The following is a 16308-nucleotide window of genomic DNA, read 5'->3' as shown; positions in this document are numbered from 1 at the left end:
GGGGGGGAGAGAAGCCTCTCAAACACTGTCCCGCTTCAGGCATTTTAGCCAGGGAGAGCCCTCAACGCAGTGGAAGTTGTATGGCCTCCTTTAACTTCCCTCTCTGTGTCCCTTTCTTCCACCTCCTGGGCCCTGCAGGGCTTGCTGGCTGCCCCAGCTGCCCCCCACCTCCAGCCGGGGCCAGTGTCAGCACCTGAACTTTGCCTTCCTTTCCTCAACCAAATCTCTTACGCTCAGTATGTTCTGTCCCTCCTAAGGCCAATTATACAAAAGGCCTAGTCACTAAGCAACAGAGATCCAAAGACTACATTTTCTCCTTTCAAAAAAAAAAAAAAAGAAGAAGAATAAAAGGAAAAAAGGAGCCAGCACTTTATTTAATTTTGAAATCATGAATGTGGCAAAAAACATTGACTCGGTTTTCTGTCTTCCCAGGGCCTTGCCCCAGAAAATCAAAGCCAAGGTGTGGGCTGAAAGGCAACACAGGGAAGTAGAAGTTGCCCAAGACTGGACTAGGCCTGTTTTTCTTCATTTCCTTCAACACATATAACTTTGAAAGAAAATGCTAATATGGTCAACGTGGCCAATTTGCTCTTATTCTCTCATCACTGGTCCCCACACCCTCTCACCCCTGCTAATTCCCCATTAGCTTCTGCCCTGCCCCTTTCCTTCCTCCCTTTGGGTCTCCACCCACCCACTGGTTGATGACTCTTTCCCCTTTCTGTTCCAATATTTACTTTTTGATTTTTTCTTATTAAAACATCTCAAAAAGCAAAGGCCAACATCCACTTAACAGAGAAACGCAGAATGGCTGTCCATCCACGCAAAACAGTCGTCCGTGAATCACACCTCTGTGCTCTGCACTTTGCATATGTCTTTTCCTTCTCTTGAACCTTGAAGGAAAAGCAATTATCACTCTCATTTTCAGAGGCAGAAAGTGAAATTTAGGAAAAGTAAGTAACTTGACTGAAAGTGTCCAGCTGCATGTGAACCCGGTCTGCCCAGCTTCTCAAGTCAGGTAGTTAGTTCCCAACTGGGACTGCCCCACCCATGACCTCAAAGACCCTCAGAGGGGCCCCAACACAATGCACAAGGCAGCACAGCAACAGGCCCCTCGGAAGCCGCATCTCGGGGATAAGCAACCCACGAACCACCTCTGGGTTCTCAAAACTCGATTCCTGAGTCAAGTCATCCCCAGTGGGCTCCCGGTTTAGAGTTTAGTTGATAATAATAACGTCTGGGCGGGGGCAATAGTAACACTGAACTCAAGTCAGTGAAAGCAATTTTTTTTGAAGGGACTAACGGTCCCTACAGCTGAGAACTATCAAAATTCAAAGGTAAAATTAATGCAAAATTCACTTTCAATTCATAAATATAATAAATGGCAAAGAGAACTTTCGAGTGATTTTAAAAAGGAGGCTTCGAAGAGGGTCAGATACAAGGATAATAAACTGCAAAAAGAAAAGAAACCTGGCTGCCAGATGATGTACAACTCAATCATTTAACGAATCCGGGCCTCTGAGTTCGGTCTGGTCCTGAGATGCGGTACGTAGTAGTTTGTTGTAGGGAAAAGCCTTGTTCCTTCCGTCCAACGAAGTGGCCCTATCAGCTCACTCCAGGCCCCAGTCACCAAACGTGCGAAGGCAGGAATGAGGGGCGAGGAGAGCACTCCCCGGAGTGCACCTTACAACATCTGATGACTGTCACCATGCACATATTCCTGCAGCTCACTCTGCTCCCAAACTGCAGAGTGAAACTGCACGATTATACCTCTTGTGGCTTATTTGGCAGGACGGGCGGTTCTATGCGAGAAAATTTTATACAAAGCTTCTTGTGTTTCAGCTTATACGGAATATTAAATATGTGACAAAGTTACTAGGGCTGTAGATTCAAAAGAATTCTGTAAACATAGTATGTTTTTACTTCAGAAGGGTCTGGATACAGCAGTGAAAAGGCTGATTTGCCTGTGGCCATGCAAATATAGATAAGGACTTTAAAATGTGAGAACAGAAAAAGAAAAGCATGTATCATTTCTTAAAGATTTTATACCCATAGAATCCTCATAGGTAGAAAGGACAGGCTTGATAATTACGAGCATACAATAAAACTTTTTAAAACAACCCATTTTGTAAAATAAAATCCACATGATGGTTTAAATTCAGAGGATACGATCGATGCCTATGGGCTGCAGCTCATAATCCCTAATTTCCTAAATCTTTTGTTACCTGCTATACAGGCAATGGATGCACAAATACAGCCGCACTAGGTATACTTGCAAGCTGCCGGCACTTTGGGTTTAGATGACCTCTGACATATAATAAAACATATCTGAACCAAAGAGAAAACTTAGGAAACTAGCTTCAATAGTTTCCTCTTTTCTAGGAAGATCAAGGGAGACCTCAGCTAAAATATCTAATAGAAGCTGCTAAACAGACAAGCCACCCAGTACAGGACAGAAGGACAGTGAGGTGACACCAGCTCTTTAGAGACCCCCAAGGAGGCGTGAGCCACACACCTGAAGCCAGGTCCTCAACCGATGAGTGCTTCTGAGAGGGCCACAGTTAACCCTGTACGTAGAAGAGTAATTTCAACAAATAGATTTCTTGCTTTCAAGTATTTTTTCCCAATGTCTCCTTTTTGACTTGAGAATTGTAATTGTAAACCAGTGTTACAAACTGCCACGTGGCTATGGTGGAACCCATTGGTGAGCAAGCAGCACAGCATTCATCACAGTCCCTGCCCTTACTGCCACCCACCGTGGCCACAATGACTGTGTGAAACGGGATCACTTATGTCAAGGGGTTTCGAGGTGCAGCCAGGAAGCCATTACGGACATGGGCCTTCTGCACGTCCTCACTGGCTGGAGCCAAGAACCTGTGAACTGGGCCAAAGGGGCGGCACTGCAAGGACTCAGCCCAAACACCTGCAGCGTGCTCGAGTGAGGCTCTGCGGGGGGACAGCCTTAGCCACCAATTATATTCAGCCCAGATTTAGTTTTATGCCACCAACCCCAATCGAAGTTCTTTCTTTGTAAGCCACATATATAAGCATTTGCTCTTGATTTAAAAACCCCTGATTTTGTTTCCTGGAGGCACCATTTGGGCTACTGCCCAAATCTGTGTTCATGGGACTGTAATTCTGGGACCCAAACAAATGCTTTTGTTTTTATCTCAGCTCAGTCTCTTTCTTCTGTTGACAACTAGCACTTCACATCCCTTTACGATCACTGAGCTTTGGGGACAATTCCTAAATCAGCAGTTTCAAACTTAAAAACATCTCTGACCCTGGAGTTTTCCTGCTTCCTCATGCTGGCAGGGCTCAGGTTTCCAGGGGTGACGAGTCTTTACTTGGGCTGCATCTGGGCTCCCTTGAACTAGACCATAAATAATCATCTGAAGACAAAACAAAGCACTCGGAAATACATCATTTTTAAAATGACCTGAAACACAAGTCATAAAACATGAAAACTTACAGAGGACCCATGCTGACACCCATTAGTATTTAGTTAAAGATATCTCCCTGCAGGCACCAGGTAGCTTTTGTGATTTTCACAAATGTCAATATCACTAAATACAAAAAAGGCCCAGAAAATAGGACTTCCAAGACTCCCTTCAGCCCCGTTCCTTCTCTTTCCTTCTCTTTCCTTGTAATCCTGCTCGTCTTCTTAACCTGCCTATTTCTCCTCCTGGCATCACTCCTCTCTGTCACCAAACTTGAAACCTGGAAGGTAACTGTACACTCCTCAGGAGAGCCACTTGTCACCAAGTCTGGGCACTCTACTTGGCAGGTATCTCGAGCTCACCTGCTACTTTCCAAAGCCTCCTGCATGCCTGGTCTGCCTCGGCTACTCCAACAGCCGCCTCATCTCCACACTCAGCCAACAGGAGGAGCTTCTGGAAGGCCTGGCCCAGGGCCAGGCTGCCAGGCTGCACAGCGGTGAGGGACACCTCCAAGAGCTCACAGTTAAATTCTGTGGCTCATCCCCTGTCTGCAAAATGGGGATAATGGGGCTATTTACCTCAAGATCTCCTATGAGGTTTAAATGGACATAATGAATGTAACCATGAAGCATCACACCTGGCACATGGTAAGCCCTCAAAATATGTTTTGTTTTTTTTAAATTTTTTATCATGATTCAGATGCCATTTTTCCGTTTCAAACCTTTAGTGGCCATTGCCTGCCTACAGAATACAAAACGTTCTAGCAGGCATGCTACTTACTGCAGCATAATGAACACTAGTTTTAAATCAAGGCAAGAAATGAACTCAAATTCTGGCTCCGCTATTAGGTGTGTGATCCCGAAATTCACTTAGCTTTCCGGAGTGTTAGTTTTCAAAGGTTTCGCGTGGGGATAATACCCCTTTGGGGAAGTTAATAGCTGTACTTGNCCACCCAGGCGCCCCCTCTCCCCCCAAAATTCCCATCCACCTACATACAGCCTGTGACTGTGACCTTATCTGGAAATCACCTTCACACATATAATTAGTTTACGTGAGGTCATACTGGATTAGGACAGGCCCTAAATCCAATAGGACTAGTTGGATTCTTAAAAGAAGAGGAGACCAAGAGACAGGCACAGGGGGAGAACATCAGGTAAAGATGGAGGCGGAGGCCAAAGGACAGCAACGATGGCATGGAAGAACTTCCCCCAGAGCCTTTACAGGGCACGTGGCCCTGCCAACATGGTTGTTTGGAAGGTTGTCTTTTTAAGCCATGTCACAGCAGCCCTAGGAATCTAATACAATAGCTAGTAACTCATGCGTACACGTGTTTGGCATGCAAAATGATGACTCCATGTTATACATGAGGAAACTGCAACCAGTTACACAGTGAAGCCCGTGGGACCTCAACTCCCCCTGGTTGCAGAGTGCATGCAGTCAGACCCGCTCCTACAGGGAATTGGACACAGTGTAACTGCCCGAATACCGCTACTCACACAGTAAGGACTCAAAAGAAGGTAGCGATTGCTATTACTACTCATACCCCAGCTCTGGCACCTGCCTGACCTCCCAGTTAAACACTTTCCTTAGGGGTCAGGACGTTTTGCACATCAAGGCAAAATGGAGGCTTTTATACCCATTAAAAATGGAATCATTTAGAAATGTGCACACCACCCTTAGCTGCAGTGCTGTAACAGGTACATGGGTGGGTTTGGCCCACAGGCTGTAGTGCGGAGGCTTGCTCTATCTCCAAGTATCTCTGTTGGTAGCTCCAGTCTCTTGTCTGCAGGTCATTTTATACTCCTCCCTTTTCCTTACCCTCACTCCCGTAGGCACTCAGCCTCTATCTCTTCCTCCCCAACACCACGCACACAGCCTCAGTTGAGGATTTCATCATGTTCTGCCTAAATCACTAAGCTGCCCATCTCACCTCACCCACACACCACCCTTTACACCTGTCACTAGGACCTGTCCATCTAAAGTGCAGGCTTGAGGATGTCAATACCCTGTTTGATCTTTCCTTGACTCTCCCCTATATCCCCTCCAGCACCAGGTGTAAACCCAGTGGCCCGTCACAATCCTGTGGGGAGCTCTTTAAAGAACACCACTGTGTAGGCCACAGGTCCCTAACATTCTGATTCATTAGGTCCAGGGTGGGGCAATTGTAACTGCTCCAGGGCTGAATCTGATAGGCAGCCAGGATCTAGCCCCTGAGTTTTGTACATGATTGATTCCCTCTACCCAGAAAGCCTTCCAGACTCTGCCTGCTAGGCAAACTCGCAATTTATTTTCAAAAAACTTCTCATAGTGAGACTGGCAGGAGCCACCCATGACCTCTATCCTCTCCCCATAGTTGATTACTCCCTCCTCTTCCCTATTTCACACCATGGCATGTGCCCACAACTGCACATGCATCATACTGTATAGTGACAGTACTGTACGGTGACATGCTGTATGCTAGCCAATTTGACAGTAAATTATATTAATATATGTACATGTGTACATACACATATACAGATATGTATGTCTACATATATATATGTCCTCCTTTCAGAAGAAGAAATCAAATGCCTACACCCAAGCTCCTAACACAGTTGACAATGACTCATCCTCAGGACTCCTGTGCACTCTTACGATAGGCACTAAGTTAAGTCGACCTCCTCTCTCCCAATTCTCTGCACACACATCCTACTTCCATTATGGAACTGCACCTTCCATGAGAGCAGATACCTACTGCTCAGCATCTATGCTCAGTGATTTGTGTATCCAAGTCATTCAACAAGATGAATGTACTCTCTAGATCCTGTGCTTGGAACTAAGCAAAAAAGGGACCCTGACAGGAGTGTTAAAATGAAAGCTTACCAAAGAGGAAACAAGTGTATACACATAAGTTTAAATATCAAGAATCAATACAAAGTGAAATCATGAGGTATATAATATTAATTTTTCTGGCATATAAAATAAAGCATTTTAAAACTTCTCTTCTCCCCAGTTTAGGAAAGCTACTTCATAGATACAAAAGTTGAAGACTCTTTGTCTTGCTCATTTATTTACTTTTGAGAGAAAGAGAGCGAGAGAGAGAATGAGTGTGTGGGAGGGGCAGAGAGAGAGGGAGAGAGAGTCCCAAGCAGGCTCTGCACTGACAAAGGGCTCGTTCTCAGGACTGTGAGTTCATGACCTGGGCCAAAATCAAGAATTGGATGCCCAACTGACAGTCACCCAGGCACCCTGGGTGCCTACTTTTTTTTAATTCCACAAGCATTTAATAAGCACTTATTATGCATGTACAAAATAGTGGAGCTACATACTACATGAACATAAAAACATGGCCCCAACACACTACCCCATAACTAAGCAATGTATAGTCTTTGGCACACCAGTTAGCATTCTACCAGCCATGGCTACTGGGAAAGGACTGGGCTCCAAGTAGGAAACTCCAAGGAGGAAACTAGATTTAAGGCTTGACTGTCCATGCATGTGTTGGAGAAGATGTCAGCAGAATGTAGGAGCCCATGAACCTACAAGGGTTAAATTCTAGTCCTGATTCCCATCCTCACTCCTGTTCCACTCCTAGTCTTCCTGGTTTCAGTGGATGGAAACTCCATTCTTACTGTTGGTCAAACCAAAAACTGCAGATGACCCTTGATGACTCCTTTCCCTTTCACATGCCCCTTCTGATCCCTTAGGAAAACCTGTTGATTCTAACTTTAAAATATATCCAGAGTGGGATCTCTCCTCACCATCTGCATCATCCCCACCCGGGCCCACACATCCATCGTCTCTCACCTGGATTACTGAAGTGGTTTCCTGCTGGCTCTCTGCTCCTACCTTTGACACCCTACCTTCTCTCCACTCTACTGTCAACCAGCAACTAGAACAGGTCTATTAACAGGTCCAGGTGGATGTCATTCCTTGGCTCAAAGTCCTTCAATGGCTCCCATCTCACTAGGGCTTTTCCTCCAAGCCCTGACAATGACCTACAAAGCCCTACTAATTGGGCCTTGTGAGACCTCATCTCCTTCCCAGATCCTCTTAGCTCCATCACCTGGCCTCCTGCTACCTGACAGCACATACCCACCCCAGCACCTCTGCTCTAGCTGTATGCTTTGCCTGAAACGCTCTCTCCCCCAGACAGGTGTTTGGCCAACTCCCTCACCTCCTCCAGGCTTCCATTTAAATCTCCCCCTTCTCAATGAGGCCTACGTTGATCATCCTTTTTCATCCATTCACTCTTCCTTTTTCATTTATACTTCATTCTACCTCCCCGTGCACACATGCTCTGCTCCACTTTTATGTTTTCCCTACCACATACATTATAATGTACTTACTCTGCTGGTTTTTCATTGTGTCTCTACCCTGCCAGAACTAGAATGTAAGCCCCACGAGGGTGGAGACCTTTTTTTGGCCAGTGACGCAATCCTGGCATCTTTAATAGTGCCTGATCTATGATGGGCACTTACACATTTGTTGAATGAAGTCAGGTTTATCTCTGAGAGAATGCTCTGAATAAATCTAAGATCTTGGCTCCTTTCGCGAACTGCTGTCTCACTACCTGGCAAATAATACATAAAGTTTCCTTAACCGAAGAGGAAAGTCCAATCACAGTGACAGATAAAAAAGTCTAAGGAAAGGAGTAGAAATGACAAGTGAACTAACACTCATTCATGCTAAAGTTTAATCAAGCTACAAATACAAGACCACCAATACAAGTTTGTTCCTGCTTTTGGAGAGGAGATAGTATTTTGAACTCAAAGTGAAGTACACTTTATAGGAGGGAGCATCCACCACAATTTCTCTAGTGGCCCTACTAATTACATCCCTTGTTTTCAGAGAGATGTTCTCCAACTGTCCACCACACCCCAGCTTCCAAACACCTGGGAGCTCTCACCAGCAGGTAGGAGAGCAGGTATTCTCAATTTCACATTCCCAGCTCCTGGTGGGCTAAGCCCTCAATCTATGTTTGTTGATCTGAACTAGAAGTGCACAAGTTTTCATGCTCGCAATCACATAAGCAGATAGAATGTTATTGAAACTAGCCTGAAACAATGCCTAAATGTTCATCATATATTTTCTAAGTATTTTATTTTCAGTGTACAGATGTTACTTTTTTTTTTCTAAGTCAATTAACAAATGATACCTAGGAGATCACGAACCTCACATTTACAGATGAGGGAAAAGAAACTCAGAAATGTCAAAGTGATTTGTGCAATGACACAAGTGATTTAGAAGAAGGGAGTAGCTACTGATAGGGATACCAGTAGCTACTGGATAGGGAACCAATTTACACAAACTCTTTAATGTGAACCACAAGCCAGTGACTCCAAATAACACTGCCTTTATTTCTGGTACCATTCCTTCTGGTTGCAGTGCAGGAGAGCCATGTTAAAATACAATACTTAACTGCTATAACAATGACTCCATGGGGTTTTATATTTTTGCCTGCAATTCTGGGGGCAGGAGGCTACCGGAAGAGGAGATAAGATTACTAGAACTATCTTTCAAAGAAGAGTGCTTCCCAGTTTAAAAGTCCTTTCTACTTTTCAAATTAAGCATTTAGTGAGTAACTACTGAGAACCATAACATTTCATCCTTATGACCTTAGAGAAGAAAGCATTCCCAGTTTACCAATGAGAAAACTGAGATGCAGAGGTTAAAATCATTGTCCACATCTCCTCTCACATCCACACACCAATCCCCCAGATTCCATACTGGCCCACAGTGAGGAGACTCTGAACATGGGGCTCTTGCCCTGACATGGGCTCCCTTTGTGGGGCTAAGCTCCCCTGACAGACCCAGGGCAGCCCCATCTCTTCTGTGGAGCCTTGGAGGGCTGTCAATAACCCGACACACTACCTCCCTGCCACCAAAGAACATAATGAGGATCAAAGTCCCATCTGTCCCACCTGCAGATGTGACTCTAATCTGTGCTCTGTGACGAAGGGTGACAAATGAATGTACAGGTCCTTGGAGTACAGTCTCTCTAAATAAGAGCTAAGCATGACTGTGCCAGCTTATTTGTGATAATCATTCAGTTTGTGGTATCATAAAGTTTCAGAACTAGATGGCAAATTAAATCTAACTTGGTATCAAACTTTGATTTTAAAATTCTTTCAGATAATACGGCATGAGATTTTTATTCAGCCTGAAGAAAAATAACATCATTTAAATGAAGGGTCATGTTTATAAGGGAATTGACACCTTCTCCCAGAACTTCTTCCTAGTTGGGTTCTGCCTTCGTGTTTGGAAATCCTAAGATGACCAAACAGGAACCTGTCTGGATGACATTTCCCAATTAAGAGGGAAGTCCAAAGAACTCCAAATGTTATCTAAAGAACACGAGTGGGAGTACAGGTTCCTGCCTCCTTTTGATTCTGCCGTGATCAGCTTAACATACTGGGACTCCCCAGTGAGTGTACTTTCAAGAAGGATTCATGGCTCAAAAAAGAAGTCTGAGAAACCAATGACAGGGTGACATGAGCACTATCCCCACGTAGTTTCATGACCACGAACGTCTGTGGCCAGTCACATGACGTTTTAATCAAAGAACTCAGTCATCTATTTCAAAAGCCCCAAAGGTTACCTCATTTTTATTAAGAAAATACAGCCAGAGACAAAAGTTATGGCTAGAACTGAAGTCTCCTTAAAAATTAGCTGGAGGTTGGGGCGCCTGGGTGGCTTAGTCGGTTAAGCGTCCGACTTTCGCTTAGGTCATGATCTCGCGGTTTGTGGGTTCGGGTCCCGCATTGGGCTCTGTGCTGACTGCCAGCTCAGAGCCTGGAGCCTGTTTCAGTATGTGACTCCCTCTCTCTCTGACCCTCCCCTGCTCACGCTGTCTCTCTCTCTCCTAGAAATAAATAAAACATTAAAAAAAAAAAATTAGCTGGAGGTGGAAGTATGGGAGAGGACAAATGGGTTCGATTAAGACAGGCTACAACAAAACAAAACAAAACAAAATGAATGACCTCAATTTCTAGCCCAGAAGTTTCAAAATAAGGATGAGTTTGTAAACAGCCCACTTATTAGACCTTTTCTCTGTATTCCTGGCACCACCCTCTCTGTTCTATTTTTAGCCACAGGAGAATGGGAAGTAGACAGGGAAGGGCTAACTGTGGCCCAGCCTTACCTTGGATGCCCTGCCAGGACTCTAGCTATCTTTAATTAATGTCTGAGGGACCCAAGATGGACCCTACACGTGGTGAAAGGAAGCACAATGGTGAAACTCCACCCCATGAGACTGATAGGCCCACTATGGGTGTACCATTCTTGAGGTCCTGGGGCGATTTTTTTGTTGAAAAGAAGGCTCCATCTGGAACGTGTACGGCGGGCAATGTGGACCCTGCATATGTAATTTAAGAACACAGAAAACAGGACCGCCTGCCTATTTGTAACCTCGCTCTGCCACCCTGATTCCTAGACTCACACTACGTTTAACCAACAAATCACTTTTACGTGATGTATCTTTCCTGGGAATCAAGAAATTTTTCTTCAAGTGCTTCCCTCCCAGTATCTAGTCCGTATTCATAAATAAAGATGAGACCAACATTTCTCATCACACTTTCCCTTTCACAATATTCCCCAGGAGATAAGCTTAAAGCTTTTAAACCACAACAACCCACTGTCATCCAGATTAAGCTTTAGTAAATATTAGAGATTAATCATATCTTTGAAAACAGAACTGAATAAGCTAAGAAACGGGCAGTGAAGAGATTCTCTGTACTACCCCAGCTCACCAACATCAGCATTATAAGAGCATACTACGGCAGGGATGACAAAGAGGAGGAGATAAAGTGCTACCATTTCAAAAAAAGAAAATCGGACCACAGGGTTACAAAGCTCGGCAGTGACAGACATGTGACTAGCCAGGAATCAATGAGCTGGCTATGAACAAAGAATTTAAGGGACTCCTGTTAAGACAGAACAAAATATGAGTAGCATTCAAACATATTCTGAATTCCCATCTACCATACTTCAGGCTACAGCAAAATGCCTCCTTCCTACGCTCGACTCCATTAATCAAAATTGTCTGTTTATCTAAGACTCCATTAGTTGATGAAAAAAATTAGAATTCTAAAATTCTCTTTTAGCTAAAGAAAGCATATGGCTTTCTTTGGTATTGCAGAAAGTACTTACACAAAAACCGTTATTAAGTTTAAGCAATGGTTTCAGTACTAAGTATAGTCAGAAAAATGCCAGTCCACCACACTTAAGAGTATTTGAGTTTCCCACCCTTTTTCTGGAGCTGGTTCCTCGCTAATCCCAGACATCCATTCTGAGACCAGTTACATTTTCTGAATGGGAGGTGAAGGCAGGATGCAAAGCAGATGAACATCCTCACACTGCAGAAATTACTCACTGGTTGAGTGCCTGGGAAGTTCTATAGAGAGGAGTCTAGCAGGGCTTGCTTCCCCTCCCAGTTTTTATTAATGTGGAAAGGACGGGATGCCAAGTAAAAAGAAAACTATCTGAAGAGTACGTGCAAAGATCATCAACTGGCTGCAGAAATTCGAAAAGGCTCATAGTTCCACTAGAGCCCACTGTTTAGCACAGCACTAACAGAACCTTCAGTAGTGATGAAAACGGCCTGTTCTGTATCTGATGTCTGATGTGGTAGCCACTAGCTACAAAGCAGATGAAATAGAGCTAGTGTGATTAAGGAACTGAATTATATGATTTTATTTTATTTTAATTAAATTTAAATAGCCATATGTGGCTCACAGACCCAGCATTGAATAACACAGATTTAGAACACTGGAAAAGCTGACCACCAGTCTCCTGGATAAAAAAAAAAGGTCAAGAGACTGATGTTCCTGACCTTTCCCCTAGGANTTAATTTTCTCCCCTTAACTGTGTTAGTAATTTAAAAGCACTTTCTATTCATTTCTGTCTCATCTGAATGTGGACCTAGTACGATTAGAACATGTAAAATGTAGAAGTACTGAAACTGCTTTTCTCTTCCTGTAAACAATGGGGACTTAAGTGTTGAAATAATGATTTTGAATTTTTAAGTTTCTCCCTAAGCTGAAATATAAACTTTGAACCACATACTTAAACAAAAGACTCTTTAAATTGCTTAAAGATTTTTATCATTTTTTTTCTTTTTTGGTCCTCCTCTCAAAAGTCACAGTAAAGATCTCTGATGTGATTACATTCTGAGACCTTGGCAAAAAAACCCAAAAAACAAAAATATAACTGCCTGTAAACAAAAACAAAATCCCCAAGTGCTCAGACTAAAAAAAAGACTCATTCCAATAGCAACTGTGTAGTTAAAGGGTTGAAGGGGAGGGTTGAGCTGCTTTTTACAGCCACAAGTTCTGAACATCTAGAGCATATTCAAAAACCTTTTGCATGACTTATGAAATTTGTCTCATCTGTATTCCTAAAAATCACCAACACTAGCAGCCTTGATAAAAACTGCTTGTAAGCAAACACTTTTCAGCCTCCTGCATTGCGCTATAGCTTTAAATGGTAGTCCATTCTAAAGACCTGCCATCTAGGGACACACAATCCCTGTACATTACACGCCAAGGCTACGGCAGAAACAAACTATACTTATTACCATTGATTTTCTTCCTGAACTTCCTAAGGATTATGTTTAGCGCCCTTGACTCTGTTTGAACAACATAAAATGGTACTGGCTTTAGTGAAAGAAGTTTCTCAAATCCAAAGAAACAGATATCAATTTCAACTCTGGGATTTTAAAAAAGTAAGTAAATTATAGTTTGATAAAATCCTGCTGTAAAGTCAAAATAGACCTCAGAACAAATACTATACCTTTTCTAAAAGCTTCAACAGCGGGGTACTTGACGAGGCTGTGTGTGGTCTGAACAACAGTAAAGCCAGTGACTGAACTTATGCCACTTTGTAGCAGCCAGTCACTTGTGTCTACCTGCAGATGACTGTACTCGTCTCCACCCTTTTGACAATTTATCAACAATTTACATAAACTCACAAAATATGCAAAAAGGCAGCATGGGTCCAGGTTGATATAACACAATGGTAATTAAATATAAGAGCTTGCATGAAAGGCTCAAAGAGTCCGTCTCACGAGCACCAGCCTTTCTGAAAGTCAAGGATTCACAGCAATTTACACACCAAAAAAAGGCATAAGGAATATAGATACGGATTCAATATGGTTGCTCAAATAGCTACCTCAATCTAAGACTGCATCTACAAAATATAAATTGCCAAGGAAAGTAACAACTGTCTACCAAAACCAGTACTGCAGATGTTTCAGAATACTGCATTTTAACAGGGCCAAGGACATTCAAGGATTTGGAAGGACCCTTTCCTTGGTGAATAAGGAGACTAGTCACACACTTGGAAGGGGTGGAGGAGAGCAGACAGGGAAGGGAAGGAAGCAAGACTTCCGTCCCCAAAAGTGTAAAGGGCTAATATGTTGATGAGGAATAGGCCAACTTTCTGTGGGTCCAGGTAACAGCAAGACAAACAGGAGAGGCAAATTTGAGTTCAATGCAAGGAAGAATACGTCAAAGATCAGGGTTGCTCCTAATTGGACCAGCACACCTGGAAAGAAAGGGAACACCTCCTTACTGAAGGCCAGACCTCGTGACCCAGGGAGGTTTCCATCGTCACAGGAAGCCAGATTAGGTAACTCCCTCCCCGCCACAACCGCCACACTAAACAGAAGATATTTACAGGCAAGACCACCTCTCTAACTCCAACACCTCCCCATTCTCTCACTCTAGGCTTGATGACCCTAATTTAGTTTCTAAAATAATCCACAAATGTTAGTGCTTGAACAAAAATCAGGGACACTAACGACTAATAATGAAACAAGCTCTGGCAGTTGGGCAGCTAACTCACTGGGATACCAGAAACACTGCTCTCAGACCCAATACTTGGATGCTGTGCATCCTTTGTAGTTTCCCTACATCGTTTTCCTTAATTATGCTCTTTTACGTTCTGTCAGTTAATAGACTCCAAACTCAAAATGACCGAGCTTAAAGAGACTGATTTTCTTAAAACTTCCTGAAATTAGGGGCGTCTGGGTGGCTCAGTCGGTTAAGCGTCTGACTTCAGCTCAAGTCATGATCTCATGGTTTATGAGTTCAAGCCCTGCGTCAGGCTCTGTGCTGACAGCTATGAACCTGGAGCCTGCTTCCGATTCTGTGTCTCCCTCTCTCCCTTCTCCCTGCCCCTCCCCCACTCATACTCTGTCTCTCAAAAATGAATGTTAAAAAAAAATTTTTAAAAACTTCCTGAAATTAGAGTGAGTTTTTTTTTACCTCATTCTACAAAAACTGCAAACAAAAAGCCGAGAGAAGACATTCTTACACTGCCTCAGCAAGAATCCTCAGAGAACTGATTCTAATTCGTCTACCAAACTAGGGATTGAGAGGTGTGCAAGGTAGAAATGGGGCTTACTTTATTTGCAGATATCTGTTCTTCCCCCATTATTTCCATGCTTCCTGAAACCCGTCGCCAAGTGACTCTGCAGTGTTCAAACGGATGCCTAACATGGTTTGGGTCCTTTTCTAATTCTACCCTAGGTACAAGATTACAGATCCCTGAAGCTCATTACCCAATCATTCAACTCGAAAATGATAGCACAGTCCTAAAAAGTACTCTCAGAACTTTCTCTGAGGAGTATCCACTCCCTGTCTGGAAATACTTTGAGGAGGCAGCTACCTGCCCACAATCCATCATACACTCAGAAAAACAGGCCAGCTGTTCACATCTCTGCTTGATTCCCAACCCATAGGATACTAGTCTGAAACAGAGACAGGCATTTCTGCCCAAATCAGAGGCCCTTTCAGCCCCAACAACACATTCCAGAACACCTGCGCTAATGGCCGGGCTTTACCTTTCTGAACGTGGATGATGTCTGGGAAGTTGGCCAGGTGCCCCTGATACAGCGCTAACAGGTCCATGACGGGGTCCAGGTCCTGCCTAGGCTGCTCTGCAAAGAGCTCGCCGATGGCATCGTAGGCATCTCCGGTGAAGGCGATGGCCTGGTTCAGGCCGGCGGAGAAGGCCTGCTGGTCCAGCTCAAAGGCCTGGCTGAGTCCGCGGAAGGACTGGCCCACCTTCTGATACTCCTTCTTGAAGCCCGTCACCTGCTTGCGCGCAAACTCGTTGGCCGTGTGGTTGAGATGCAGCGCGCTGTCGTCCATCTTCTTGGTGAAGCACTTGAAGCCGTCAATCTTGCTCTCCACCTCCTGCAGGTCGAGGGCGGCCGCGGGGGGCGTGCTCAGGGTCAGGAAGAAGTTGGCGCCCACCATCTCATCCTTCTCGGCCTTCCTCTTGCCCTGTTTCCAGGCCTTCTCATCCGTGCTGCTGGGGCACGTCAGGAAGTGCTGGAAGACGTCGCACTGCGCCAGCACCGGGTGGCTGGCCATGTGGTTCATCCACCAGATCAGGCCCTTCCTGCGCTTGGAGATGAAGTCCTCCTCGAAGCGGCCCGTGGCCTGCTTCTCGGGCAGGTGGGGCACCGAGATGACCGGGAACTTCTCCGCCAGACGCGCGTACAGCCAGTCGAAGTGCTTGTAGCGCCGGTGCACCGGCACCTGCGTGTGCGTGGGGACCAGCTTGTAGGAGATGTAGCTCTTCATGCCCTTGAACTTGGTCTGTTTGGTGGGGTCGTCGATAGTGCACTGGAAGGGGTAAGGGTTCTCTTGCCACTCGGGGCCGTAGGGCCCCAGCACCACGCACAGCTTGTCCCCGTCCTTCACGAAGCCAGACGCTTCGCCCAGCACGAAGGCCTCGCCGCCCGACTTGACGAAGGTGGAGAAGCGGTTGAGGTTGCGGCTTACGGTAGCCGAGCTCTTGGCCCCAGACGCGTGGTGCTGCGGGGGCGCAGGGCCGCCGCGGGAGCCCAGCGACAGGTCGGAGCGCGTGGACAGGCGGTAGC

At 44.8% G+C, this 16308-nt stretch overlaps 1 protein-coding gene across 1 annotated transcript in view; it reads right to left on the bottom strand.

Annotated features, from left to right (window-relative positions):
- The window catches only part of SNX18 (sorting nexin 18), a gene marked incomplete at its 5' end in the record, with an annotated part of 27025 nt that extends 10719 nt beyond the window's left edge, over positions 1 to 16306 (bottom strand). Inside the window, one exon of the mRNA XM_077752511.1 lies at positions 15262 to 16306. Coding sequence (XP_077608637.1) covers positions 15262 to 16306 — 1045 coding nt within the window. The remainder of the gene's footprint in view (positions 1 to 15261) is intronic.
- Positions 16307 to 16308: the final 2 nt, after the last annotated feature.

Source organism: Crocuta crocuta, unplaced genomic scaffold, assembly GCF_008692635.1.
Source record: "Crocuta crocuta isolate KB4526 unplaced genomic scaffold, BGI_CrCroc_1.0 scaffold181, whole genome shotgun sequence".
NCBI classification, from domain to species: domain Eukaryota; kingdom Metazoa; phylum Chordata; class Mammalia; order Carnivora; family Hyaenidae; genus Crocuta; species Crocuta crocuta.
The sequence above is the reverse complement of the archived record's forward strand: the minus strand, read 5'-3'. Positions and strand labels throughout refer to the sequence as shown.